We start from the raw sequence: 25,254 nt of genomic DNA on the forward strand, positions 1-25,254 counted from the left end.
GGTCACAGAGTGTGGGGCTCACGTCAGTCACCTCTTATCAGGGTTTTAGATAAGAAACCAACAAACAGGCCCAATGCCGACTGACCAATCAGGTCTCTGGCAAACGCCCATAGGACAAACTTGGGGGAGGAGCACTTCATGAGCGGACTCTGATCATAATCTGTTTTTTTTGTAAAATTGTCGAGGACGGGTTTCTGGATCCAGCCCAGTACCTCTGACTCAGTTTATATAATTTAAATACCAAATTCATTAAATACCAAAAAATAAGTCTTTTTTTATTTTTTATCATGAGCGCTTTTTATTGGCAACTTAGAGGGCGGATATTTCTCCTTATTAAACCCAGAGTTTGAGCCATGACCCAGAATACTCCGTCCGTCTGTCGGCGCCTCTGCGGTCGATTGTCTGGTCCAGCGTTGTGTCCTCGGCTCTCACCCGCGGCGCCCTGATGAAGACGGCAAAACAGAGAAGAGTTTCAGTCTGATGTGGAACCACATCTGTGTCCATGTCTGTGACGTAGGTGGGCTTCAGGTCTGACAGATGGAGCGCATTAATGGGTGAAATGAAAACGCTGCTGTGTGGGGGGGTTACAGTCTACGTTGAGCCAGAATGCATCAGATGTCAGGAAAATGAAATGTGATGCTTTCTTGTAACGATGCAGGAAATTTTCAAAGTATCTTAAAATTGAAAATGATCAAATGTGAAGTTTACAGAAGTTTTCAGACCCTCGGCTGAGAACTTTGGAGAAGCACCCTCGCTCGGATAGTTTATCCCAGACTTCCCAACAGATCAGGGGGAAATGTCTGAACTCGGGATGATGTCAGTGAATCTGAAGCTGACGACTTCCTGTTGTGTGCTGCTCTACAAAAAACATCCTAAACTTCATTCAAATGTTGTTTGACGTTGATGTGTGAAAGTGATCCACAGCTGTCAGGCAGGACTGAGTCGTGCCACGAGTACATCATTTACCAGGAAACTAAACGAGCAGACGACACCCACAGCAAACCGCTTCAAACATCTCACCTGCACAGTTCACCTGAATGACCGAGGAGGAAAGCCGTGGATTTACAGCTCCGCACTCCATCAGCGCAGACTCTCTTCCAAGGCAGTCAGAGAAAAAACGCCACATCGGCGTTTTGTTGGGAAGGTTGACGGCTTCGGTGGAAACAGCGATGTCGCAGCCCAGCTGTCTGCACACTATGCCCGCGTGGTTCAGGTCCCAGACTGTGGACTCTGCGCTCACCGGTTTGGTTTCGTTCCCGTTGTGGATGAGAAGCCTCCCAGCACAGGCAGCGGAGTCCTCTCTGGCTCTGAGCACGCCATCGTCCAAAATCACATCTGAATCATCTGTTAGAGACAGACACGTCAAAATGAGGAGGGGCCAAAATCCACTCTGCAGTTACACCTGACCAACGCCACGAGGAAGAAGAGACGCTGACAGAGAAGAGGGAGAGAGGTGGCGTTTAAAATTGTGTTTTAAATATGAACAAAATATTTTACTAAAATGTAAAAACTCTAAAAAACATGTTTTTGTAAGGTTTTGAGCTACATGTGGAAAAAAAGACCTGTAGTCATGCTGGTGACCTTATGGGAGATCAGCACGAGAACAAAAACACAAACCTCCTCTGCACAGAGAGCACACACATATTCGCATCACAACACCATAAACTGCGTGACAAGTAACTGGGTGGGTAAGGGGGTGAGAGGTGAGCTGAAGTAGCCACGGCCATCCAGCCAGTGTCTTTGTCGTACCTTTGACAGTGAGCGAGAGCCTCCCGCCCTCAGATGAGAAGCTGTGGCTGAAGACAGTGTTGCCATAGACGCAGCTGTAGGTCCCCTCGTGTGTTTGATTGGCAGCTCTGAACCAGAAGCTGGCCGAGTAATTGAACGCTGCTTGGGTCAAGCTGCGGTTTTGGTGGGCGCCGGTGATGCTGAGGGTAAAGTTGCCGCCGCTGTATCGTGGCTCCACAGAGCAGCTGATGCTGAAAGAGTGACCCTTCCACACCACGCCCTGCGTTTGGTTCCCAATTGGAGAAGTCTCACTGCCGTCAGTGTAGAAACTGATGTCAGGAGCAGGCAGGACGTCTGTAATGACATCATCATACACCTGATGAGCGCACACGCTTTAAACACTCGAACTGTGTCGTAGAAAACAAAGACGCGTCGGGTTTCAAGTTATTGGATCAGATTTATGAGCTGATGGTGCAAAACCTTTATTAGGGAGGGGCGGGGCTAATGTGACTGAAAGAGGTGTTATTACCACCTTATTACTTATGTATTTGTGTGAGTTTCCCTTCTGAGCAGAAACATTGTGGGTGGATAGAATGAGTAATAAAGATTAATCCTGCAGACGTGAGCTTTGAGGTTAACTTTACTGGATTTAACACCAGTAAAAACCCGTCTTATTCTGCGTCTGCTGCGATAATTCAATGAGACTGCAGCCGCCTTAACCTCTGATCATGACATGTAAATGCTGCAGGATGAAACCCACAAACTACATGAAACACTTGAAGCATTCTCACCAGCTTTTGGCCATCTTGCTGCTTTGACATCAATGTTATGCAGTTATGTGGCGAAACAACGGGCGGCATCGTGTGAAGGTAACTCGACAATCACAGCGTGAGGCGTGACCTCCTGACCTCATCAGCAAAGTGTTTACTGAGGTCATGATTCACAGATGCTTTTTATATACGTATAATTCTTTTTACAGCTGGATGAGTCGCCCCCTGGTGGCCACTGATGAAGACTACTGCTGGAGGATGGGTTAAACTCCGCCCACACCTTTGTGTGACTTCCTGTGTCACTGCCTCCCACTGTCTGGCCTACTCTCTGTACTATAATGTAAAAACGTGTTTAATAAAAAGAAAACTGGTAAGACCATAGAGAGGAACCTTTACTGGCAGTCTCAGACCTTTGACCTTTGACCTATGTGAATAAAATCCGTCCATCGCACCTGCAGCTGAACTGACCCTCAGCTCACTGTACAACGAATGCCGTGCTGTTCTCACCTGAGCAGATCACCTCAGTGGTGAAATCTGAGAGGCCCTTCCTCACCGTTCCGCAGTCCGTGAGCGCTCGCTCAGAGCCGTCACAGTCCGAATAAAAGCTCCAGACGTGCAGAACTTTGGGCCGGTGCCTGACGTTTTTGACTGAAACAGCAGAGCCGCAGTCGAGCTGTCTGCACGCCACGGCGGCCTCCTTCAGGCTCCAGGTGCGCTGTTTGCTCAGCTGTCTCCACTCTGCCTCGTGCTTGAACCTCAGCTCGCCGGCACAACGGTTCCCTTTGCCAACCAACCTCACATCATTGGACGCTGCAACGAAATCATCGGCAACAAGAATCAGACGTGCTGCGACACTGCAGGAGGACACGATGACTGCTGCTGGAAGTAAAAGTCACCGAATATTTCAACCTTCCAGCAGCCTGAGAGGGCTGCACAGCGCCTCCATGCTGACAGAGGTTTGTAGAAATCTAGCCGCCGTGCAACAACTCGAGCTTAACTTTATCAGAAATGTTGGTGTTTGATTGTTCTAGCTCGCTCTTCTCAACGCCAGCGGCTATTTTGAATGGTTTCTACGTTTTGTCCTACATCGTGTAAACCGAGTGAATGCTCCCGTTTTTAAAATAAAGATGCTTTTTTATTTACTGTGCACGCTGCGCTGAGTACAGAATCTATTGAGTTTAGCGACTGACTCGTGTGGCTCTGTGATGGAGTTTAAAGTGTTTGTGTTCAATGATTAACAGACTGCTGTCGCAAACACTGACCCACTGACAGGCTTGTTCAGCTTTTAATCAGATCGGCCGTCCTGTGACTGTGGTGCACAGAGAGCATGAAGATGCAAAAGTACTGCTACATAACAACAGCACAGAAAGTGCGAGGGAGTCAGGAGTGTTTGCCCTCCAGCATACTTTCCAAATAAAGCTCTTTAACTGTGGACGATAGATGAACTTAATTTATCCCAGAGCTGGAAAACTCCCTCGGTTTAGTTTTTCTGACTGTGCATCAGAAACAAAGAGGAAGGTGAAATGAATTTACTTCTGCCTGCAGTTTTTGCAGACTGTAGCTCAGCTTAGTGACAAACAGAAGAACAAATGACAGCCGAAGAGAAAACGTCACGATGGAAGAATTACAGCTGGGAGACGTGTTTATTCAGCTTTAAAGTGAAAGGGACTCACCTGTGGAAACATGTGCTCCTGCCGGCCTTAGAGCCCAACTCAGCATCAGCACACAATAAAACACAAGTGAAGACCACGTGAAGACCCAGCTCTGCACTCTCATGTTGCTCTGACTTCACAGACCTGCACCAACACTCAGGTTTGTTGGCTCACTCTGCAAATACAGAGTGAGTGCTCTGCTTTAAACACAGCAGTGTTTGCTTTGAATGGTCAATGCTTCATGATCATAGTTCATAGTTCATATGGTAAACATTAGGGCTGCTCGATTATGGCAAAAATGATAATCACGATTATTTTCACTGAAATTGAGATCACGATTATTTGACGATATTTATTTAACCCTTTAAGACCTACCATAGAACCAAGTCCGCCAGAGCTTATATTATTATTTTTTTTACATGTTGTAGTGCCATTTGTGGGAGCATTTCAAGTTGCTATACATCAATACAACTGTTATAGCCCATATTTTAATAATATGTATGCATTAAGTCCATAGTAATTACATAAATTGCAAAAAAGTGCAATAAACTACAAAAAAAATTGAAAATCGCTTTTGTTTTGTTTACATATATTTCTACTTGGAGAAGTTTAAGAGGTTTATCCCTCAAAACTTTAAATACAATAAAGTTGCAAAAAATAGTTTACAACAACAGGAAATTTATTTTGAGTGTCTTCATAGTTTTATTTTGGAGATACAGCAATTTTTATATACTGCAGGAAAAACAAAAAACAATCCTATGATGCAAATTTGCAAAGAAAACAGCAGGTGCATCATTTCACTGTGGGAAGTGTTACGAACAGCTGATAGGAACGGCGAAGCCTGTTTCTGGAATATTATGTTTTTGTTCCTGCAAGCGCTTTTTATGCAGTTTTTGCAAAGCTATATGTGGAACGAAACCGTGACCGAGGACAAGCTGATGGCATCAGATGTAAGTACAACTCCTCCGGTTTCATATGCAAAACAAATTATTGCGCTAGCTTACACGGTTCAGGTTCTACAGGGATTTAAAAATAGTTACGCAAAACGGAGCGTGCTGCTCTGACCGGCTTTAAAGGGTTAACAATGACTTTAAAAAATAATATAAAATAGTGTGCAACACCACTGAAGTTTTTTTTTTAAACTCTCTTTTCAACCAACGGCAGTCACTCTCCAAATAACTTCTGCTTAGCTTTCCGAGATTCCCTCGGGTCCTCTTAATCAGCGGTCTCCAACCTTTTTTGCGCCACGGACGGTTTATGCCCGACAATATTTTCACGGACCGGCCTTTAAGGTGTCGCGGATAAATGAGGGAGGGGCTAATAATCGGCTCAGTCATTTTTAATGATCGTTGAAAGCTTAGATCGTAATCGTGATTAAAATTCGATTAATTGAGCAGCCCTAGTAAACATGTTTACAGCCTGATACAGAAACAGCTGTGGTCTGTAATTTCCCCGTCGTAGCAGCCGTACAAAACATTTCTATACCTCTTCACAGTGTTGTTCTCAAACATGTTGTCTGCCGTGTGCTTATTAGTGTTCAGTAAGATGAGTTTATCGGGATGTTACGTATCAGCAGTCCAGGAGGTATCTGTGTTTAAAGCAGAAATAGTTTGCTGCTTTATAAGAAAGCCCTCCACAAAGCCAGAACATCTTACTATTCATCACTGATTGAAGAAAATAAGAACAACCCCAGGTTTCTCTTCAGCTCTGTAGCCAGGCTGACAAACAGTCAGAGCTCTGTGAGCCAACCATCCCTTTAACGTTAACTAGTAATGACTTCATGAACTTCACAAATAACATTTTCATTACAGAAAAATTACCCACAATAAACCATCTCTGCCATCAACTGGAGCAGATAACATTAGAGTATTATAGAGACAGCATTACAGTGCATTGCTTAACTGTATGAAAGGTGAACCATATGAGGACGATTCTGACATGAGCGATGAAACAAGTGTAAAAACACATGAAGTAGATGAAGCCGTTCATAGGTTATTGAGAGTAAAGCTTATTGTTTAGATCACATCACTGCAGAACATTAAAACACGCTAGTTTAAGGCTAGCTCCTCTTCTAGCGCTCTGTTTCATTGGCTTTATGATTCATGCCATGCTACCAGACTCAGTGCTGTGTAATGTCCTTGCTCCAGTCATAAAGGACAAAGCTGGAAAAGTGAGTTGTCTGGATAATTAACCTTTGCTGGTTCTGTGGAAAACAGCTGGTTTATTCTCCTGCCTTCTATCTCTCTGGTGTACCTCCTCAAGCGGCTGGCCAAGGCTGTGAGTCTTTGCTTGGCAGTTTCCAAGGCCTCAGGTATGGACAGCTTGCTGTATTTCTTAGGCACCTTATTTGTCTTACCTTTCTGCAACTCCGTTAGTTGGCTAACCTCCCTCCGTGCTACTTTGATCTTGCCCTCTAGCCTCCTTCTCCATGGAGGGTACTGCCCCTTGTCGCTGTTCAACTTGTAGCCAAGCATCTCACTGATCACTGCTGCCGTATTGTAGATCAGCTTGTTAGTGTCGGTAATCGTGGTTGTAGGTATTGCCCGTAGTGCTGCATTAACATCATCTAGCAGACCTTCTGAGGGTACTTCACGTAATCTTGGTAACCGGCTACGGGGGATCCAGGTTTCAAGCTTGGCCATGATCCTATTTTTCAGGTCAGTTCCTCTCGCACTCAACGATCCTTCTCCTATCGCACTTGGGGCTATGTACAAGCTCTGAGTACAAGATCCATAGAGGCTGTATAAAAATATGTATAAAATTGATTGATAATCCCCCCACAGATGTAATATTATCTACAGCTACTTTCAGTACCATTGATGTTAAGTTAGACTCTTTTTCTCCAATTGATCTTTCTGAGTTAACTTCAATAATTACTTCCTCCAAACCATCAACGTGTCTTTTAGACCCCATTCCTACAAAACTGCTCAAAGAAGTCCTGCCATTAATTAATTCTTCGATCTTAAATATGATCAACCTATCTCTAATAATCGGCTATGTACCACAGGCCTTCAAGCTGGCTGTAGTTAAACCTTTACTCAAAAAGCATCTCTAGACCCAGCAGTCTGAGCTAATTATAGGCCAATCTCCAACCTTCCTTTCATATCAAACATCCTTGAAAGAGTAGTTGTCAAACAGCTAACAGCTTAAAGACATAAAGACCTGGATGGCCGCTAACTTTCTGCTTCTTAATTCAGATCAAACTGAGGTTATTGTACTCGGCCCTGAAAAGCTTAGTATCTAAGCAGATTCTTACTCTGGATGGCATTACTTTGGCCTCCAGTAACACTGTGAGGAACCTTGGAGTCATTTTTGACCAGGACATGTCCTTCAATGCACATATTAAACAAATATGTAATGTAAATGAAAATTGAATATCTGAAAATACATTGCAGCCTGGTGGTGGAACATATATTTGGGTCCAGAGATGGAGCAGAGTCTGGCTTCACAGTCTAATTTAGCAGCTCTGACATCAGAGGTCGTAGGGGAGGAACAGCCACACAGAGCGTGAACATCACCTCTGTCTGCGCTGTGTTGTTCACAACCTTTGTTCTGGGCTTTTAAGTGGAGGGTGGAGCTTGTGTGATGAAGCTGAGAGCTGTGTTTGCACATGCTCAGTGTGACAGGATGTTGGCTGCTGTGAAAGCTGAATGCTCTCTGGCTAGAAGTGATGTCACACATTAGGATAACTGTGCTGGCTCTCTGTCAGAGTACCAGGGCCTCGCTTTGACCACATGACTCAGTACACAGCATGATGTGTGCGAGGAGCAGGACTGAGGTAAACCTCTGAGGGCTCAAACTGAGACTGAGCTCCAGATGTTTCCACATGTTTCTGCTCCGCATGTGTTTGATGATTATTTCAGGTATAGATGATGAAATATGACCAGTCTGATGTGAACCTGCTTCTCTGACAGCGCCTCACCTCTCTGCGCTGCCCCCTGCTGGCTCTTATCATTACTGACTGAGTCCTTGACACACTTACTGCCACTTTATTAGGTACAGCTCACTAACACAGGCTCAGACCTGCTTTGCCTTCAGAGCCGCCTTAAATCTTCATGGCTCAGATTCAGCGAGGTGCTGGAATCATCCCTCAGAGTCATGTGATCAGTGACGTCTGCTTCAGTACTGACTGATAGAAAAGTGCCTCCACATAAACACGATGTGTAGTAGTAATAATAATAATAATAATCAAATAATTTTCAGCTTTTCAGCCCTTTGTCTGGATGCTAATCCAGCTGTGTGTGATTGTGATGACAATAAATAAATAAATGTCAGTCTTACAGCTCCTGTTTTACTGCATTAAAGTGATCAGATGACTTCCGCGCTTTGACATGGATGGTAGTGAAAGCAGGAAATGACAAACGTAGCACCGCAGCAGCGTTTAACACGTCTGAGCTGGAAACACAAACTCTGGTATGAACATCATTCATAGAACAGCTTCCAGCTTCTTTTGCTCTGCGACAGTTTGGATGGATTTGCATTTAAAGATGCTAAGAGACTAAAATGGTTAGGGTCAGGAGGTCAAAGGTCAGAGCTCCTGTGTGTCTGAGGGCGGCTTCACGATGGAGAAGGATGAAGGAGTCTGACCTGAGCCAGTGTTCGACATGAACACATCAGCACTGCTGTCAGTGAGCCTAACGACAGCCGTTAGCATCATTTCAGTGTTTTGGTCATAAAAACACTTCCTGTCACTGTGGTGGTCACAGTGACATCATGCAGTTTGTGTTTTGACCTCCAGAGGGCGACAAATCAGCACAGACAGAGAGCTCCATTCAAACTTTGCTGCCATCAGTAATAATTCTTCAAATATAATCATCAGTGTTTGTGCAGTTATGATATCAGGGACAATCTAGACGTGTGACAATAGTGAACATGTCACATGACACACCTCAAACATCATGTGATCCACTCTCAGTCTGCACTTTCATTCATGACTTCAACAGGTTGAAATGAGCTTTGAACAATCGTCAGTTTAGTGCTGAGTTATTCAAACGCTGCAGGAAGAACAAAGTGATGACAGATGTTTGTGTTTGAAACAGGAAAACCAGCAGAAATAAATCACCTCTGGACAACCTGCCAGAGATGATTTGGGAGTTTCCCACGTGCACCTGAATGCAGCACTGACTGTTTCTCAAACGCTCCTGATTGTAACGGTGTCCTCAAACGCCTCTCTGACTCTTTCCTTCCTGCTCAAAGTTCCTTTTTTTTCATGGTGTTTGTGGCTGATGCTGATCGTCTCCGTGTGAAGGTAACCCGAGCAGTGTGTAATGTTTCCTGACTAACATCAGCTGTGTGCAGCTTAGTTCCAGCACACATCTGCCGCTCCATAGTTCACGGTAACGGACTCACAGCTGGACCAACGAGGCCGACCGTTAAACTGTTGCCGATAGCCTGTCTGTAAAAGATGTCTTCATGCTTGTAGTTATTAAAAAAAAGACTCCACATTGAGTCGGTTTGAATGTTTTCAGTGATGATGTGTAGAAAAATAACAATGATGACTTTTTAAAGCTGTGTGGACAGGGTGGAGTTCAACATGTGGGGCAGGGTGGAGGTGCACAGGTTTATTTCTGGACTCCTGATGGTTTCTATAGCGGTTTTGCACATGACGTCATGCTGTTAGGGTCGTGATCACGTTCACAGAGAGTCTATTGTTACTGTCGCAGGTACAAAGAAATTAAAAGCAGAAAGAGAATCTTTTTTTCATCTCTTTCCTGTTTCTGATAGAAGACGAGGAACAAAAACATGATAATTAACAGATACAGCAATCAGATAAACAGTATAAAAGTATTGTAACTATTAGGACTAAAAGTATTTGGATTTTTAAAGGTCAAACAATATGTGATGATTAAAAATCTTTACATTTTTATTTTCCTTTTTTCTTTCTATTCTTGTTTTTTGTTTTGTTTTTTTCTTTACGTTTCATCATCTTCATCTGCCTCCAGCACCACCTTCAGCTTCTCTCTTCCATCTGAAACTCTTCCTCCTCACTGAAGTTAGGCTTCTAATGTGACAAATCCTACATGAATATACTTAATTCATCTCAATATTGCCTCAATTAGTCAGCAGATCGAATAACTGTGGTTTTCAGGGTTTTTTTTGTACCTACTCCACTGGGGTTGCAAGGTGATCCAAGCAGGTACTAAAATGTGGCGTTGCCAGGCTGTATGTCACTGACTGATTCACTGTCACCACAAGATGTGTCATGAGACGGTCTCCTTCAAACAAAGCAAACTCACCATGTTTAAGATGACAGTGAAAGAAACGGACGGGCAGAAAGCAGCACTGTGGTCAAATGAAGAGGTGCAGACCTTTTTGTGCACAGTGGCTGAAGAACAAATTCAGATGAAGCAGAATGAAGTGATCCGCATTGCAAAGGTTGGCTGCTAAAGGGACCAATGCACAGTAACCAGTGGCTTTAAAAACGTTAAAAACTGAAAAGTGATTACCGGGCCATCAAGGACCACAATGGCTGACGTGGGTCCAACAGACAGGACAGGAAGTGGTTTAATCAAACGGACGTCATTTATGGGCGCTGACCAGCGAGCACCTGGAGTGAGAGAGGCCTCGACTCACGGCACTGCTGGAGAACATGGTGACGTTTGTGAATGCTTTGTGTGTTTAATCGTAATTGTTCACTTTGAACAAGCCATGTTTCAATAACACTGTTGTCTCTTTGCAGATACAACGCTAGCTAGTTCTCTGTTTATGCTAACTCCATCCTCAGCTAGTTTTTGTGCTTACTGAGAGAACAACATAAAGTTCAAGCCACAGCTGAAGAACTACGCTTTCCTCCAATTTAATGTCATTTGTGTCCTTTTGCTGTGAAACCTTTTCTACATGCGAGGGCTTTTCATACATCTGGATTAGCATGGACCTCCAAGCTCCCCTGTTTGTTGCAGGGGCAACCTGCAGGCAGGTCCATTCCACTGCAGGGCAACCTGCACGTGGCGAATAAAATTTGAACTTGAACTTGTGCCCCAGCTCTAGTTGGTGTAGCGGTGCAGACGCCACACAGCGATGCCCCATCACTGGTAAGAAATGGTGATGAAATTTCATACTACGTTGACTTTAGCAGTGATGGAGGAAGTGCACTTTTGTTTCATTTTCTTTCCTCCACTGTGTTTTTGCTCCATTTTCCCATAATTCCTCTTGCCTTGCATTGACCTTCCATTCTTCCTTTCCTGTAGGCGAGAGGAAGAGGACACAATGTAAACCTGGCTGTACTAGTGTGCTTGAGGCATGGCAGCAGAGGGCGTAGGGAGGAAAAGCCAAAACGGCAGGTCGCTGCCTTCAGTTAGGCATCCCTGAGTGTGGTCGGTTACCTCGCTTCAGTAATGCGTGGCCACCGTGGCTGATGTTTCATCTCATCCATGGACTTTACCCCTTTGATGTAAAACAAAAGCAAAAGCTTTACATTTCTCTACTTTGTAGCTTTTGGTTCTAAGAGAGGTTTAGTACAGCTTCAGTGTTGCACATAGAAAATAATTTATACATAGCACATTGTAAATAGTTTGAATTTTCCAGAGCGTCATAAAGAATTTAGTGATTGTTGTTTGTGCATCATATATTTTTTTCACGAATAACCAACATTTGGCACAGATGTGCCAGGATAACTCCTTTTGAAGAAAATAAAAACAGTCTCTCCTTTGCATTAAGTCATTGCACAAAAATCTACATCTGTTTATGTGCCAGAGAAAAAATCCTTTATTGTATGTGTTTTGTTGTGTTTGTGACGTTCAGCCACACTGATGTGGTTCTACACTGTAATGGGACACCAGTCGATCTGAGTCGGGTTGATACTAATGGAAAAGGGCTTAAATGTGTCCTGGGCTCATTAACTCTTTAGCTGATTAACTTCTAGTTAGTTAGCTTAGCTAACAGTTAAAGTGTGATCACTGTGTAAGCAGTCAGCTTGGTCCTGAAATAAAGCTGCTCGCTGCCATTTCTACAGCCGTGTTTGACCTGCTGCTTTGTTGAACTACAGTAATGGAGGATTTGGAGGCTGAACTTGGCTCTGTGACACTTTTTGTAATGAACTGATAAAAACTGTCTCAGGTGGATGTTAGTCCAACACGTCAGACACGACCTCTGCAGCTCTCAGTTGATGTGCACTTGAATGCTTCGTGTTTCCTCTGCAGGTGAAGGTAGAAAGTGTGTGTGAGCTGATGTGAGTTCAGCTGCATGGATCAGTGTGAGGACAGAGAGGAGGGAGCCCCTCCCTCTAAAGCCACCCTGTGTGGGGAACATGAGAGCCAGACCAAAGCTCAGAGGTGAGATGACGATCTCTAACTGTCCATGACTCTTCTCCATGTCACAGCTCAGCACTCACATCTCTGCTCCATCATTATTCACAGGAACCCACCTGGACCTCCACCCAGCTCTGTGTCCTTACAGGGCGACCGAGTAAAAAAATTGATCAATAAATTTGAACAAAGACAGTTATCTGAGTAAGCTAATGTCACTGTTACAATGTCTCACATGTGATCAGCTTAGATGTGCTGTAATTTTATTTAACCTGCTTTTAGGCTCCATCAGAGACTCAAACCTGGACCTAAACCCAGCTGTGTGTCCTTAAAGAGTGACCAGTCTGGAAATCACTGGATTAATTTTAAAGTCCAGCCTCCGTCTGCTGCAGAGAGGTGAGCTGTTAGTAAAATGAACTCTTTGATTTAACTGCTTGATGTTGTTGGATATAAACTGCAGTGCAAACACATCATTCCCTCAATCCCATTTAAACCGTCTCTTAAAAACAAGCCTTTGGTTTCTAAACAACTGAAAATCTACTTCAGCAAACAGGAAGTGATACTCGTGCTCATGTTTTCTTCCATCAGTCACGTGCTGTATGTTGGAGGAAGTTGGAGGACGTAACACTAACTCTGCTGCACAGATTTCACTTTGACTCATAAAACTCAAAGCTTAAAAAATGATTCAAACACTAGTTTTTATTTTTACTTAAAACTGAAGTCACTCAACATTTTTCTCCACTTTTCTGAAAATCCATCAAATAAAAATCTTCTAAAATGTAGAAAAAAAAGTTTCCTCTCTGACTTTGTGCCTTTTGGAGATCAGTTCATCTGCTGCTCACTGAACTGTTGGCAGAAATGTGTGCTGCACATGGTAAACACACGTAACTATACTGACGACTGCTTTAAGCAGGTGACCGACACTAAAAAGTTAATTGTGCCAATTAAACTTTCATAGTGATAGTGTTCATATTATTATGTTGGGTGGTTGAGCAAGCAGATTGTTGGAAATTTCAGCATGCAGTTAATTTTTATTTTATTTTCCAGAGACTGGATTCCATTCCAGTACATCCCATTACAACCAGTACAGTTAGCTAACCAAGCGACAAAACCTCAGCACTTCAAACCCCCCACACCATCGCTTTGGCAGTTGTTGCTAGCTGTATGCTGCCGTAGCTCAGTCAAAAGTAACTCAGGGAAGGATTTCAGCATGCTCAAGTCAAAAACTGGACTTTTCTCTACCAGCTGTATCAGAATAGCCTGATCACAACACACGTCAACTTTTGCTGCTGCCTTGGCGTAGTGTACGAAGGCACAAGGAAACAAATCTGACACTCCGCAATTTGCAACATCACGCCATGCAGAACAGCATGTTAACAAGTTTAAGCAGGGAAGGCCATGAAAGTTGCACTAGCAGGAAAGAAAAATGAAAGAGATGCCATTTAAAGCTCAAACAGGAAGTGCTGTCACTGAAAGAAAAAACTTATTTGTTCAAATTGATGTTGGTAAAAACATTAATCTGGTCGCTCCAGTGAGTTAGTTCCCTCTTAGGTCCCTTTGTGTCCCTGCCTCCCCAGTTGTGTCCTCGTGTCTGTCTGGTCTCTCTGTCTCCTTGGCTGTATGCGTTCCTTGTCTTGTCTCGTTAACATGTCTGCAGTTCTGGTCCTTGTGTTTTTCCTACATGGTCCCATGTTCTTCTTTTTGCGTCATGTGCTTTTGCCTCCCAGTCTGTTGTGTGTATTGATAGGTTTGTAACTTGAACCTATTCACTGGAACGTTGAAGACAATATAATTACACAGCCAGCAAGACACGAAGTAGGCAAAGTTCTTCATGTTTCTCGTGCACGGGAGAGAACCGGACAAACGCCGTTCCTTCGTTTGACCCCAGTCGCTCTCGTCCGCTCCCCCGTAACACTGCTCTTTTATTGAGGTTACATGAATATGCATAGGTTCATTAACATACGATGTATACATACACACAAAGCGTACCTTGCCTGTGCATTGTGTAAGTGTGTGTGTGTGTGTGTGTGTGTGTGGGGGGGGGGTCAGTGTGTGACCCCATAAAGACTTCCCTAAACCTGCTGGTCTGGAAGTCCAGCAGTTCATCTAAACAGATACGTTTATCCTACCATAAAACAATAAGACAAGGTACGAGCTCTCCCACGCTCCCAGAGTGCTCTGGAATGCACACAAAGTTTGCAGACTATTAAGGATCAAACCTCTACCAATCTACAACTAATTATAAAACTCTAAGCATATATAAGTAGATATTTCTAAGCATAAATGACAATCAACAATACAAACCTAACATGTATCACCATAAGTTTATCCCTATTCCCAGTGTCATGTCCATGCAATTTTGTTTGAGTCTGTATCTATTACTTCCTGTTTTATTTTTGTTAGTCATCTATCTTGTGTGCGTATGTTCAGGTTTACTTCTGCTGTCTTGATATACAGATTTAGTTCACCTGTGTTACCTGGTCTGTTCCATCTCCCTGATTACCTGGTGTGTATGTAACATACTCCACTCTTAGTTTACTCTTAATTTCCTTCAGTCTGTTGTGCTCTCCTGTCTGTCTGTTAGAGTAAAGCTGGAGCAAAATGACTGAAAAACCTAAGTTGACTGCCTTATGTTTTGTTATATCTGCCAGCTAATAAAGATTTGTCTACGAAAGTTCTCAGTCATCCAGGTCACTGTAGTCTAAGGAGTGTGGAAAGAAAAGTGTCTGGACTTCTTGAAGTTTCTTCAAGACGTTTCACCTCTCATCTGAGAAGCTTCATCAGCTCTAAGAACAGCTGAGGGGAGATCTGAGCTTTGAGTTAGTGTTTGTCTGTGGAGTAATGCATTTGGTTCACAACCCATATATGACAGTTCTAGTCAGATACCATTGTGTTCATGTTTCCCAAAAGGTTGTGTTACTTTCAACTACCTATTGTTACTAAATAGATAGATGAAAGCAACTGTGCTGTCAGGATTTGTGTTTAGATCTCCATCAGGTTCAGCAGTCAGTAAGCAAAAGTTAGCCAACCTTGTTTTGGTGGCTGGTTTCAGAAGTTGAGAAACTGCTAAGCATTCCAATGCAAAGCCTCAAAGAGTAGAAACACCAGTAGAAACACCACAGTTCCAACTACCAACCGCGAGCCAACCTACAACTTTGATGGTATTGTATGATAATGGACTTCATTTCCCTCGTGTGATCAGACAGATTGCTAAGCAAACACATATTTGCCCCAACAGTCAATCAATTCATAGATATGACTGGTAGACACATTTTATTTTCAGGTGTGCACATTTTCGGTGGGCTCTGAATTAGGGCTGCCACAAATGATTATTTTCATAGTCGACTAATCAGATCATGCGTCCACTGGACGTAAAACGTACAGCTTATTGCACCAGCAGCATCTGCTCTTATATAACTATCATTAGCTTACAGCGTGTTAAAGGTATGTGCTAACTAATAATAAAGGCAAGATGATAGTTTATTAAACTTTAATGAAAATGGCAGATTGTCTCAGTTGAGTTTAATAAACTCCCTGCTATCTAAAATAGGACAGGACACTGGAGTAAATTCTCGAGCATCTCACACTTCTGTTTAATCAGTTGTCTGCTTGACGTTTATTCAGCCGTGTGTAAACTGTAACTTTAATCTCAGCCAAACCAATTTACTCAGGAACAAATAAAACACTGAAAAATCCAAACAGTAACATGTTTAAGTTATCTAAGTGACTTATATATCATGTTTAACCTGAGTAGCGAAAGACCGCGGGGTCTAAAAATGATGTGCCGGGAGTCCGGTTTTCTCGCCAGCTCTAGTGAACCTTGAACCCCGGCTAGCTATCGAGCTGGTGGATAACAAACGTCTCCGAATACGTTGGAGCGCTTTTACAAATATGTGATGTTTTGATAAACCGAGCAGATATTTGAAGTTCGCACAGCTACGTTCTCACCTGATTAGGGATGGGTATTGATAAGATTTTAACGATTCCGATTCCATTTTCGATTCTGTTTAACGATTCGATTCCTTATCGATTCTCTTATCGATTCTTTTTTTTTTTTAAAAAGGAGAACACTAAAGTCGATTAGTTTAGAACTGTGTTTTATATCTTCTCTTTGCCTAATGTTGAACACCTCAAAAACTGTCGGTATGTATTTTTCAAAACGCCCCTTAAACTTGAAGCAGTCAAACATATTCCTGGATGGAGCAGAGCTTGAATTAGCTCCAGAATTTAAATATCTTGGGGTCATTCTAGACCCAACATTATCCTTCAAGAGTCACATAAATAAAGTGTCCCAGGTACTTAAATTTAATAATCGAAATTTTAATCATATACGTAATAATTTAAATATGAATGTTGCAAAAACTTATTTTTACTCAATGATCATCTCTCATATGGACTATTGTTTGACGTCCTGGTCACTTGCTTGTCCAACAACACTTAAAACTATTGAAAACATTTATAAAAGAAGTTTAAAACTATTTGACAAAAAACCGACTTCCCACCACCACTGTCATGTGTTAAAAAAACATAAATTACTGAACTTCAATAACTTAGTGAAACTTAAAAGAGTGAGTTTAATATATAAAGTCTTACACTCCCTTGCTCCACCACCACTAAAGCAGTTCATTAGGCATAAAGAAAGCTCAGACAGGACCACTCGAGCTACAATCCGAGGAGACTTGTTTATACCCCACAGACGGACAGCATTTGGGCAGAACGTCCTCTCTGTCCAGGAGGCCATCTGTGGAACAGTCTTCCTCAACCCATTAGAGAATGCTCGACATTCAATTTGTTTAAGGCAAAGGTTAAAAACTGGTTATGGACAAATCAAGTGTGTGATCATGTATAAGTTGTATAGTTTTAATGTTTTATTTGGGAACAGAATGGTGTGTATGTGTAAGTTTGGTGATGGAGTTTTTATTATGAATGAATGATGAATTTTTATGAATTATTATGTCTATTTTTATGCTTAAGGACAACAGATGGAAATTAGCCCTTGGCTATAATCTGGTATGTTTACATTCATGTAATTTTTTTTTTTACATTTATGTTCATTAACATGCACTGTCCTAAATAAATAAATAAATAAACAAGATAGAAATTTAGGAGTAACATGGCCTTACAAACCCAACAGTGAGATCTTAAGAGATTCACAGCCTACGGCTCTTCAATGGGGTGTCACAGGGTCCCCAGGAAAAAAAAATGTACATGTAAAATAATAAAATAAATATTCTCCTGTAGCAATAACAAAGTTTAACATAAATTATTCTGTAGCAATTACACAAGAATATCCAGTAATGTCCCTGCCTACAATTAAACATATTCACTTACCAAAGTGAAATCGGGGGCATCTGCTGTGGCAAATTGGGTGCAAGCCTTTGACCACAAACTTAGACACTGCTCGGTGACATTCGTCTATCCTGGCCTGAAAGGAGACGCTACCGGTAGACTGCAGCGAGAACTGCCAGCATCTGAGCCAGACTCTGTCTCTCTCATCATGGTTATCTAAATGCAATGCACAGTAATAGCAGGTTTTGTAATAAGGTAAATCGCGCTAACATAATATGCAATGCTAATTTATTAGTTACCTGCAGTATTAACGGGAGAGGACGTGGAAACGCTACCGCTGCTGCTGGGTTGAGCTTCGCTAGTCCGGAGCGGATCAAAAACACGACATTCGTTGAAAGCAATCGCGTGTTTTTTGAGCAAATGCTTTTGCATATTCGTAGTGTTTCCTCCCTTTGATGAAATCTCTACTTTGCAAGTATTGCACGTTGCCCTGTTGTCATCCTTTCTCATAAAGTGTAACCAAACTTTTGAGCGTTTGTGCCGCTCAGGCGCCGTGTTTCCTACTGGGTAAAAGACGCTACTCAACGTGATGACGTCATTCGGGGCGACTGGAATCGATAAGGGAATCGTTTTTAAAAGTGGCAAACGATTCCAAGGAATTGAAACAGTGGGAACCGGTTCTCAACAAGAACCGGTTTTCGATACCCATCCCTACACCTGATAATATGTTAAAAGTTTATTTTGTGACCCAGAAAGATTAATAAGAGTAATATTAAAACTAAGTAGCTGCCGCCATTGTTGGAAACTGGAATTGGCTGGGCAGCGCTATGAATTCTGGGATAGGTTGGGCCACGAAGGACACACCCAACCCATCCTTCAAATCTGGGGAAAAGACATTTTGTTGGCCGCATTAGGAGTCTTCTTCAAATTTGGACAGCCTTCGTTGCGTCACCGTAATGTAATGTAATCAGCCTACAAATGCAGCTTCCAAAAGATGCGGCCTCTGAATTTGGACACAGCAACGACACAGGACACTGCTTCTCCTTCTTTGGCGTTTAGCGCCAGCTGGCATCCTTGTGCATGCAGTGCTGCCATCTTCTGTTTCAGTCCGTTATTACACTCTTAAATCCTACTACTTACTCCTGCATCTTTGGGATCTTACAAAGCTTCAATCAACTCGTTGACTATTAAATTAGTCGTCGACAATTTTGATAGTCGACGTAATCGTGACTAGTCCGAATTTCCCAGAGGAATCCACCCGAGGGATTAATAAAGTTTTATCTAATCTAATCTAATCTATCTAGTCGACTAATCATGGTAGCCCTACTCTGAATGTGTTGGATCCTGCAGAGTTTTTATGCCACATGCCCTTCCTGACCCAAGATCAATTTCTGTGCACCAGTGCCTACTGATGCCAAGTGTGGTTTGGTCAGGAGTTGTGTCTGTAGATTTGTGACCTTATATTTCAGTTGAGAGAATATGTCTCATCTTGTGGAGTGACTTTGCTGAAAGAAAGGTGATACCTATGCTTAGAGGAACAGACAGCCTATGGGTTCTTAAACAGATAACTTAGGGGCGATCGTGGCTCAAGAGTTGGCAGTTCGTCTTGTAATCGGAAGTTTGCCGGTTCGAGCCCCGGCTCGGACAGTCTCGGTCGTTGTGTCCTTGGGCAAGACACTTTACCCTACCGGTGATGGCCAGAGGGGCCGATGGCGCGATATGGCAGCCTCGCTTCTGTCAGTCTGCCCCAGGGCAGCCCTGATGGCTACAACTGTAGCTGCCTCCAGCAGTGTGTGAATGTGAGAGTGAATGAATAGTGGAATTGTAAAGCGCTTTGAGGGCCCCGAAAAGTGCTTTCAGCTTTCGGCTGAACCGCATGTGTAAGTAAATGGTAAATGGCCTGTATTTGTATAGTGCTTTTCTAGTCCCTAAGGACCCCAAAGCGCTTCACACTACATTCAATCATTCACCCATTCACACACACATTCACACGATGGCAAGCGAGGCTGCCGGACACTGACCACCACCAGTAGGCAAACATGGGGTTAGTATCTTGCCCAAGGATATTTGGCATGCAGCCAGGAGGCAGCCTGGGATCTAACCACCGACCTTCTGATTAGTGGCTGACCTGCTCTGCCACCTGAGCTACAGCGACCCCACAGCCGCAATAACGAAGTGTACTGAGACCTGTGAACATATGCTCAGTTCGGTCGTGCATCATTTACAGCGGTGCAGAAACCCAGGATTGGGGCACTAGAGACCCGACCACATGTTCACACTTCTTTATTGCGGCTGTTGACTTACACACGCGGTTCAGCCAAACACACATCAGCAACAACACGACCTAGTTCATTCTGTTTTAAGCTGGCGAGATGTGACTGGGCATACCACTCAGGTGCGTCTGCCTCCCCGCAGCCGTGCCGCTGACCACGCCCCGCCACAGCTCAGCAGTCAAAAAAAGGCTCACTGCAGCCACTAAGAGTCAATGGTATGAAACTTTCACTAAATTGTATATTTTTCATCTCTCTTCACAAGTTTCTGGATTTCTTTTTTTTTTTTAAAAGACTAAGACTGAACTATATTTTTCCACGTTTGGCACATTTTCACATTCTGTTTAACTTTTTGCTTTTTTGAAAAACAACCATACTAATTACCGTGTCACCATTCTGCTTAGTTTGTAAACCAGAATCATGTATTTCATCTTGTTGTTGTCATCGTGTTGTTGAGTTAAGGAGTAACTATTGTCATCTCTGATGATCAAACTGTGTTTGAGATAAAATATAATGCTTTAAATACTTTTCAACTATGAATTTCTGTTGAAAATGAACTGTTGAACATTTACAGCTGCAAGGAGTCATCTAAATCGGTCATTGTCCAAATGTCTCTTGCTTGACCTTTACTCTCTGCTTGAACTAATTCTTCATGATTCCTCCACAGAGTGGACCAGGAGAGCTCAGAGGTTCAACGTGGTCAGTCTGCCCATCAAACACAGCTGGACTCCATATTTATGGTCTGTACATGTACAACAACTTCTTTTATATCTATTCTGTTCACAGTCATCTTCATGCTGCTCTTTGTAGACCAGCGGGGTGTCAGTGTGCCCAACATGGATCTGATGTTTGGCTCCATGATTTCAGTCTGATTGGCTCATTCATAAAGTATCCTGTTCCAGATGCTGGAGGACAACATCATCACGTTTGTAAAGAACGAGCTGAAGAAGATCCAGAAGCTTCTGAGTCCAGATTACCCAGAATGCTTAGAGAGTCAAAGGGAAGAAGAAGAACGGAGGAAGAGGACCAGAGAAACTTTTGTGAAGATCACGCTGGACTTTCTGAGGAGCATGAAACAGGACGAGCTGGCTGACCGCCTGCAGAGCAGTAAGAGGATTTAAACTGCTGGATTAATGGGAAATTTACTTATGTCTTTAGAGACACGTCAACATGTGCAATCAATAAATTGAGATTCTTACTCCTCTGTTCCTTTAGGAATTCCCATTGGAGCTTTTCAACATCATCTCAAATCTTTCTTGTCAAAGAAGTTCCAGCATGTGTTTGAGGGCATCGCTAAAGCAGGAAACCCGACCCTTCTGAATCAGATCTACACAGAGCTCTACATCACAGAGGGAGGGACTGCAGAGGTCAATGATGAACATGAGGTCAGACAGATGGAAACAGCATCCAGGAAACCAGACAAACCAGAAACAACCATCAGACAAGAAGACATCTTTAAACTCCCACCTGGAAGAGATGAACCAATCAGAACTGTGCTGACAAAGGGAGTGGCTGGCATTGGGAAAACTGTCCTAACACAGAAGTTCACCCTGGACTGGGCTGAAGGCAAAGCCAACCAGGACTTCCAGTTCATGTTTCCATTCACTTTCAGAGAGCTGAATGTGCTGAAAGAGGAGAAGTTCAGCTTGGTGGGACTTGTTCATCACTTCTTTACTGAAACCAAAGAAGCAGGAATCTGCAGCTTTGAAGACTTCCAGGTTGTGTTCATCTTTGATGGTCTGGATGAGTGTCGCCTTCCTCTGGACTTCCACAAAACTACAATCCTAACTGATGTTACAGAGTCCACCTCAGTGGATGTGCTGCTGATAAACCTCATCAGGGGGAAACTGCTTCCCTCTGCTCGCCTCTGGATAACAACACGACCTGCAGCAGCCAATCAGATCCCTCCTGGGTTTGTTGACATGGTGACAGAAGTCAGAGGGTTCACTGACCCACAGAAGGAGGAGTACTTCAGGAAGAGAATTGGAGATAAGAAGCAGTCCAGCAGGATCATCTCCCACATCAAGACTTCACGAAGCCTCCACATCATGTGCCACATCCCAGTCTTCTGCTGGATCACTGCTACAGTTCTGGAGGATGTGCTGGAAACCAGACAGGGAGGACAGCTGCCCAACACCCTGACTGAGATGTACATCCACTTTCTGGTGGTTCAGGCCAAAGTGAAGAAGGTCAAGTATGATGGAGGAGCTGAGACAGATCCACACTGGAGTCCAGAGAGCAGGAAGATGATTGAGTCTCTGGGAAAACTGGCTTTTGATCAGCTGCAGAAAGGAAACCTGATCTTCTATGAATCAGACCTGACAGAGTGTGGCATCGATATCAGAGCAGCCTCAGTGTACTCAGGAGTGTTCACACAGATCTTTAAAGAGGAGAGAGGACTGTACCAGGACAAGGTGTTCTGCTTCATCCATCTGAGTGTTCAGGAGTTTCTGGCTGCTCTTCATGTCCATCTGACCTTCATCAACTCTGGACTCAATCTGCTGGAAGAACAACAAACAACCTCCAAGAACTCTGACACAAGAGAATCTACAGAGAAAAACTTCTACCAAACTGCTGTGAACAAGGCCTTACAGAGCCCAAATGGACACCTGGACTTGTTCCTCCGTTTCCTCCTGGGTCTTTCACTGCAGACCAATCAGACCCTCCTACGAGGCCTGCTGACACAGACAGGAAGTAGCTCACAAACCAATCAGGAAACAGTCCAGTACATTAAGGAGAAACTAAATGAGAATCTGTCTGCAGAGAAAAGCATCAATCTGTTCCACTGTCTGAATGAATTAAATGATCGTTCTCTAGTAGAGGAGATCCAGCAGTCCTTGAGTTCAGGAAGTCTCTCCACAGATAAACTGTCTCCTGCTCAGTGGTCAGCTCTGGTCTTCATCTTACTGTCATCAGAAAAAAATCTGTTTGAGTTTGACCTGAATAAATACTCTGCTTCAGAGGAGGCTCTTCTGAGGCTGCTGCCAGTGGTCAAAGCCTCCAACAGAGCTCTGTAAGTAAACATGTGGTCACAGCTATTTTTTTAATTAACAGCAAACAGGTATCCACAACTAACAAAAGAAACATTACTGGGTGCTTATATCTGTAAAATCAGTAAAACTATTAAATGATCATCAGTAGTCACTTTATGCAAAGTGACTAGAAATTGTGAGTGTTTGTGAAATATTTCGAAGTGTAACCTCATCACTCAGGCTCCATTCAAGCCTCTATCTACACCACAAGCGTCTAGACTCTGGGCGGGGTCCTGCTCTAATCCCCGTCACCACTGGGAATCCATTCTGAGATGGGCCATCGGAGTCTTATCGCAAAATATCTCTATCTGAATTCTGTACATCAATACATTTTTTTCCCAAAAGGTGATTCTGTTCATCTGGATGTAGCGTTTTCAATGTGCTGTAGAAACAGTACATTTGCACACTGACCTCACATCCTAGTGAAAGAACAATGGTCTGTGAGGTCATTTCCTTGATCATTAATGTACAAATTATTATAAAGTTGCAAACTATTATAAGGCTTTTTATGAAGTTGAGGAAACCTGCAGTCAGTTGATTTTGAAGAACTTTTTTGGATGAGTGACAAAATGTTTCTCCCACTGGAAACGCTACGTCCAGATAAACAGAATCAACTTGTTGGGATTTACCTACCTGGATAATTGAGCATGCATCAAGACAATAAATCGTGTTCAGTTCCTTCTAATGGCCTCTAACTCGTTTTGCTTGTGGGTTCCTGCTGCCAGCCCCAAGAAGAATCTCCCTGCCTTTATTTTCTACAGCTTTGTCTTGTTACCCCCATTTCCATTTCCCCGATTAGTCTCGAGTTCCACTTCAATGTTTGTTATGATTTTGAATTTAGCGTGGTATTTTATTATTATGTGGACTTTATCAGTCAATAAATACCTTGCTTCTTCTTAGTTTGCCTTCTGTATCAAGCACTTTTGGTCCTATTTCACAAACTTTGTGATCCTTCAGATTGTTAGAGAATGCCATGACCAGTATGGACCCAGGAGAGAAACCATTTACACTGTGGAAAATGAGGCATCAGTGCCGACTTTATCTCACCACTTTGAGTGACCCTGATGTAAGGAGTTTGGTGATTGCTCTTTTTGCTTCTTGGAAATTATTCTCACAGAATTCTTTACTGCTCCAACCTGCCTGCCTTGTCCGGACTGGCCATCCTTCTAACCCTCAGTCGAGGTCACACCTCTATCTAAATTCCACACACCTGGGTTCGTCAATGCAAAGTCAATGAATGGTGCTAGATACCAGGATGATACCTCTTCCTTTTCCTCATGAACCGAGCCGGTCTGCTTGAACCAGCACCTTACTAGAGTCGAGTCAGCCAATTGTAATCTTGTAAGATGCTTTTATTTTTCTTGGAGTCTGTTCTTCCCGTGTCTGAAATGATGACTCCAGAAATTGTGCCTCCTGTTCCTGAACTAGCTAATCTTGAGGTTGCTCTTCCTGGGCCTTAGCTAGCTACCCCATATATTTTGAGCCTCTGCCTTAGCCAAACAAACTGGAGCATATGAGTCCTTTAATGCCTGAGCTTAAATAACCAGAGAAATGTTAATACAAACTTGAGCATTTTATGGTGCCAGAGATGTGCATCCTGATCTTGATCTTAAAGGGAAGCTGGCTGAACAAAAGACTAAGGCCACTGCTGCTAATGTGCCTGCTCTGCCTTTGTGGCTGGCTACAGGTTTAACTAACGGATGGACTCTCCTTTCCAGCACTCTGGCATAGACTTTCCGGGGGGGCTGAGGAGTTTGATCCCCCTGTAGTTGGAACACACCCTCCGGTCCGCCTTCTTGAAAATGGGGACCATCAACCCGGTCCAGGGGTACTGCCCCTGAACTCCAAGCAACATTACAGAGGCGTGTCAACCAGACAGCCCTACAACATCCAGAGCCTTTAGAAATTTGGGGTAGACCTTATCCACCCCAGGAGCTATACCACCACGGAGTTGTTTAACTGCCTCAGTGACCTCGCCCCCAGAGACTGGCGGGTCATCCCCTTCGTGATCAGACAAGGAGGTCCTCGAAGTATTCCTTCCACTGCCTGACTATTTTCTCAGTCGACGTCAGCTGCGCTCCAATCGCACTATACACAGTGCAGTGCACCTCTCCAGAGTCCCCTGACGGTTTGCCAGAATCTCTTCAAGGCAGTCTGAAAGTCTTTTTCTTTTTTCTTTTTTTTGGCCTCTCCGAAGTCCACCATTTGGTTCGGGGGTTACAACCACGACAGGCACCAACCACCTTGCGGCTGCAGCTCAATGCAGGATA

The 25,254-nt window shown here is 43.4% G+C and overlaps 2 protein-coding genes across 2 annotated transcripts in view; one reads left to right on the top strand and one right to left on the bottom strand.

Annotated features, from left to right (window-relative positions):
- Positions 1-270: 270 nt before the first annotated feature.
- Positions 271-4,342, bottom strand: LOC147328623 (scavenger receptor cysteine-rich type 1 protein M130-like). Its single transcript, XM_086297202.1, has 5 exons — positions 4,172-4,342; positions 3,006-3,308; positions 1,750-2,082; positions 1,021-1,344; positions 271-442 (listed from the first exon to the last, which is right to left on the bottom strand). Exons 1-5 carry the CDS (start codon positions 4,272-4,274, stop codon positions 429-431), a joined length of 1,077 nt encoding a protein of 358 aa, XP_086153328.1. The 5' UTR covers positions 4,275-4,342; the 3' UTR covers positions 271-428.
- Positions 4,343-9,392: 5,050 nt separating this feature from the next.
- Positions 9,393-25,254, top strand: part of LOC147328624 (NLR family CARD domain-containing protein 3-like) — a 26,158-nt gene continuing 10,296 nt past the window's right edge. Inside the window, exons 1-6 of the mRNA XM_086297131.1 lie at positions 9,393-12,420; positions 12,505-12,597; positions 12,676-12,789; positions 20,620-20,692; positions 20,855-21,059; positions 21,168-22,965. Of these exons, the coding sequence (XP_086153257.1) occupies positions 12,332-12,420; positions 12,505-12,597; positions 12,676-12,789; positions 20,620-20,692; positions 20,855-21,059; positions 21,168-22,965 (2,372 nt within the window). The 5' untranslated portion in view covers positions 9,393-12,331. The remainder of the gene's footprint in view (positions 12,421-12,504; positions 12,598-12,675; positions 12,790-20,619; positions 20,693-20,854; positions 21,060-21,167; positions 22,966-25,254) is intronic.

This window comes from Aulonocara sp. 'chitande type north' Nkhata Bay, linkage group LG6 (assembly GCF_057382095.1).
Source record: "Aulonocara sp. 'chitande type north' Nkhata Bay isolate Kocher_YH1m ecotype deep benthic linkage group LG6, A_spYH_male_GT1.1, whole genome shotgun sequence".
Lineage (NCBI taxonomy): Eukaryota > Metazoa > Chordata > Actinopteri > Cichliformes > Cichlidae > Aulonocara > Aulonocara sp. 'chitande type north' Nkhata Bay.

Excerpts from the sequence above, each read along its gene's own strand:
- LOC147328623 (XM_086297202.1), bottom strand. The coding sequence starts at position 4,274 with ATGAGAGTGCAGAGCTGGGTCTTCACGTGGTCTTCACTTGTGTTTTAT. Across the intron at positions 3,309-4,171 it reads AGGAGCACATGTTTCCACAG|CGTCCAATGATGTGAGGTTG; the intron begins GTGAGTCCCTTT and ends ATTTCGTTGCAG. Across the intron at positions 1,345-1,749 it reads GCTCTCGCTCACTGTCAAAG|ATGATTCAGATGTGATTTTG; the intron begins GTACGACAAAGA and ends TGTCTCTAACAG.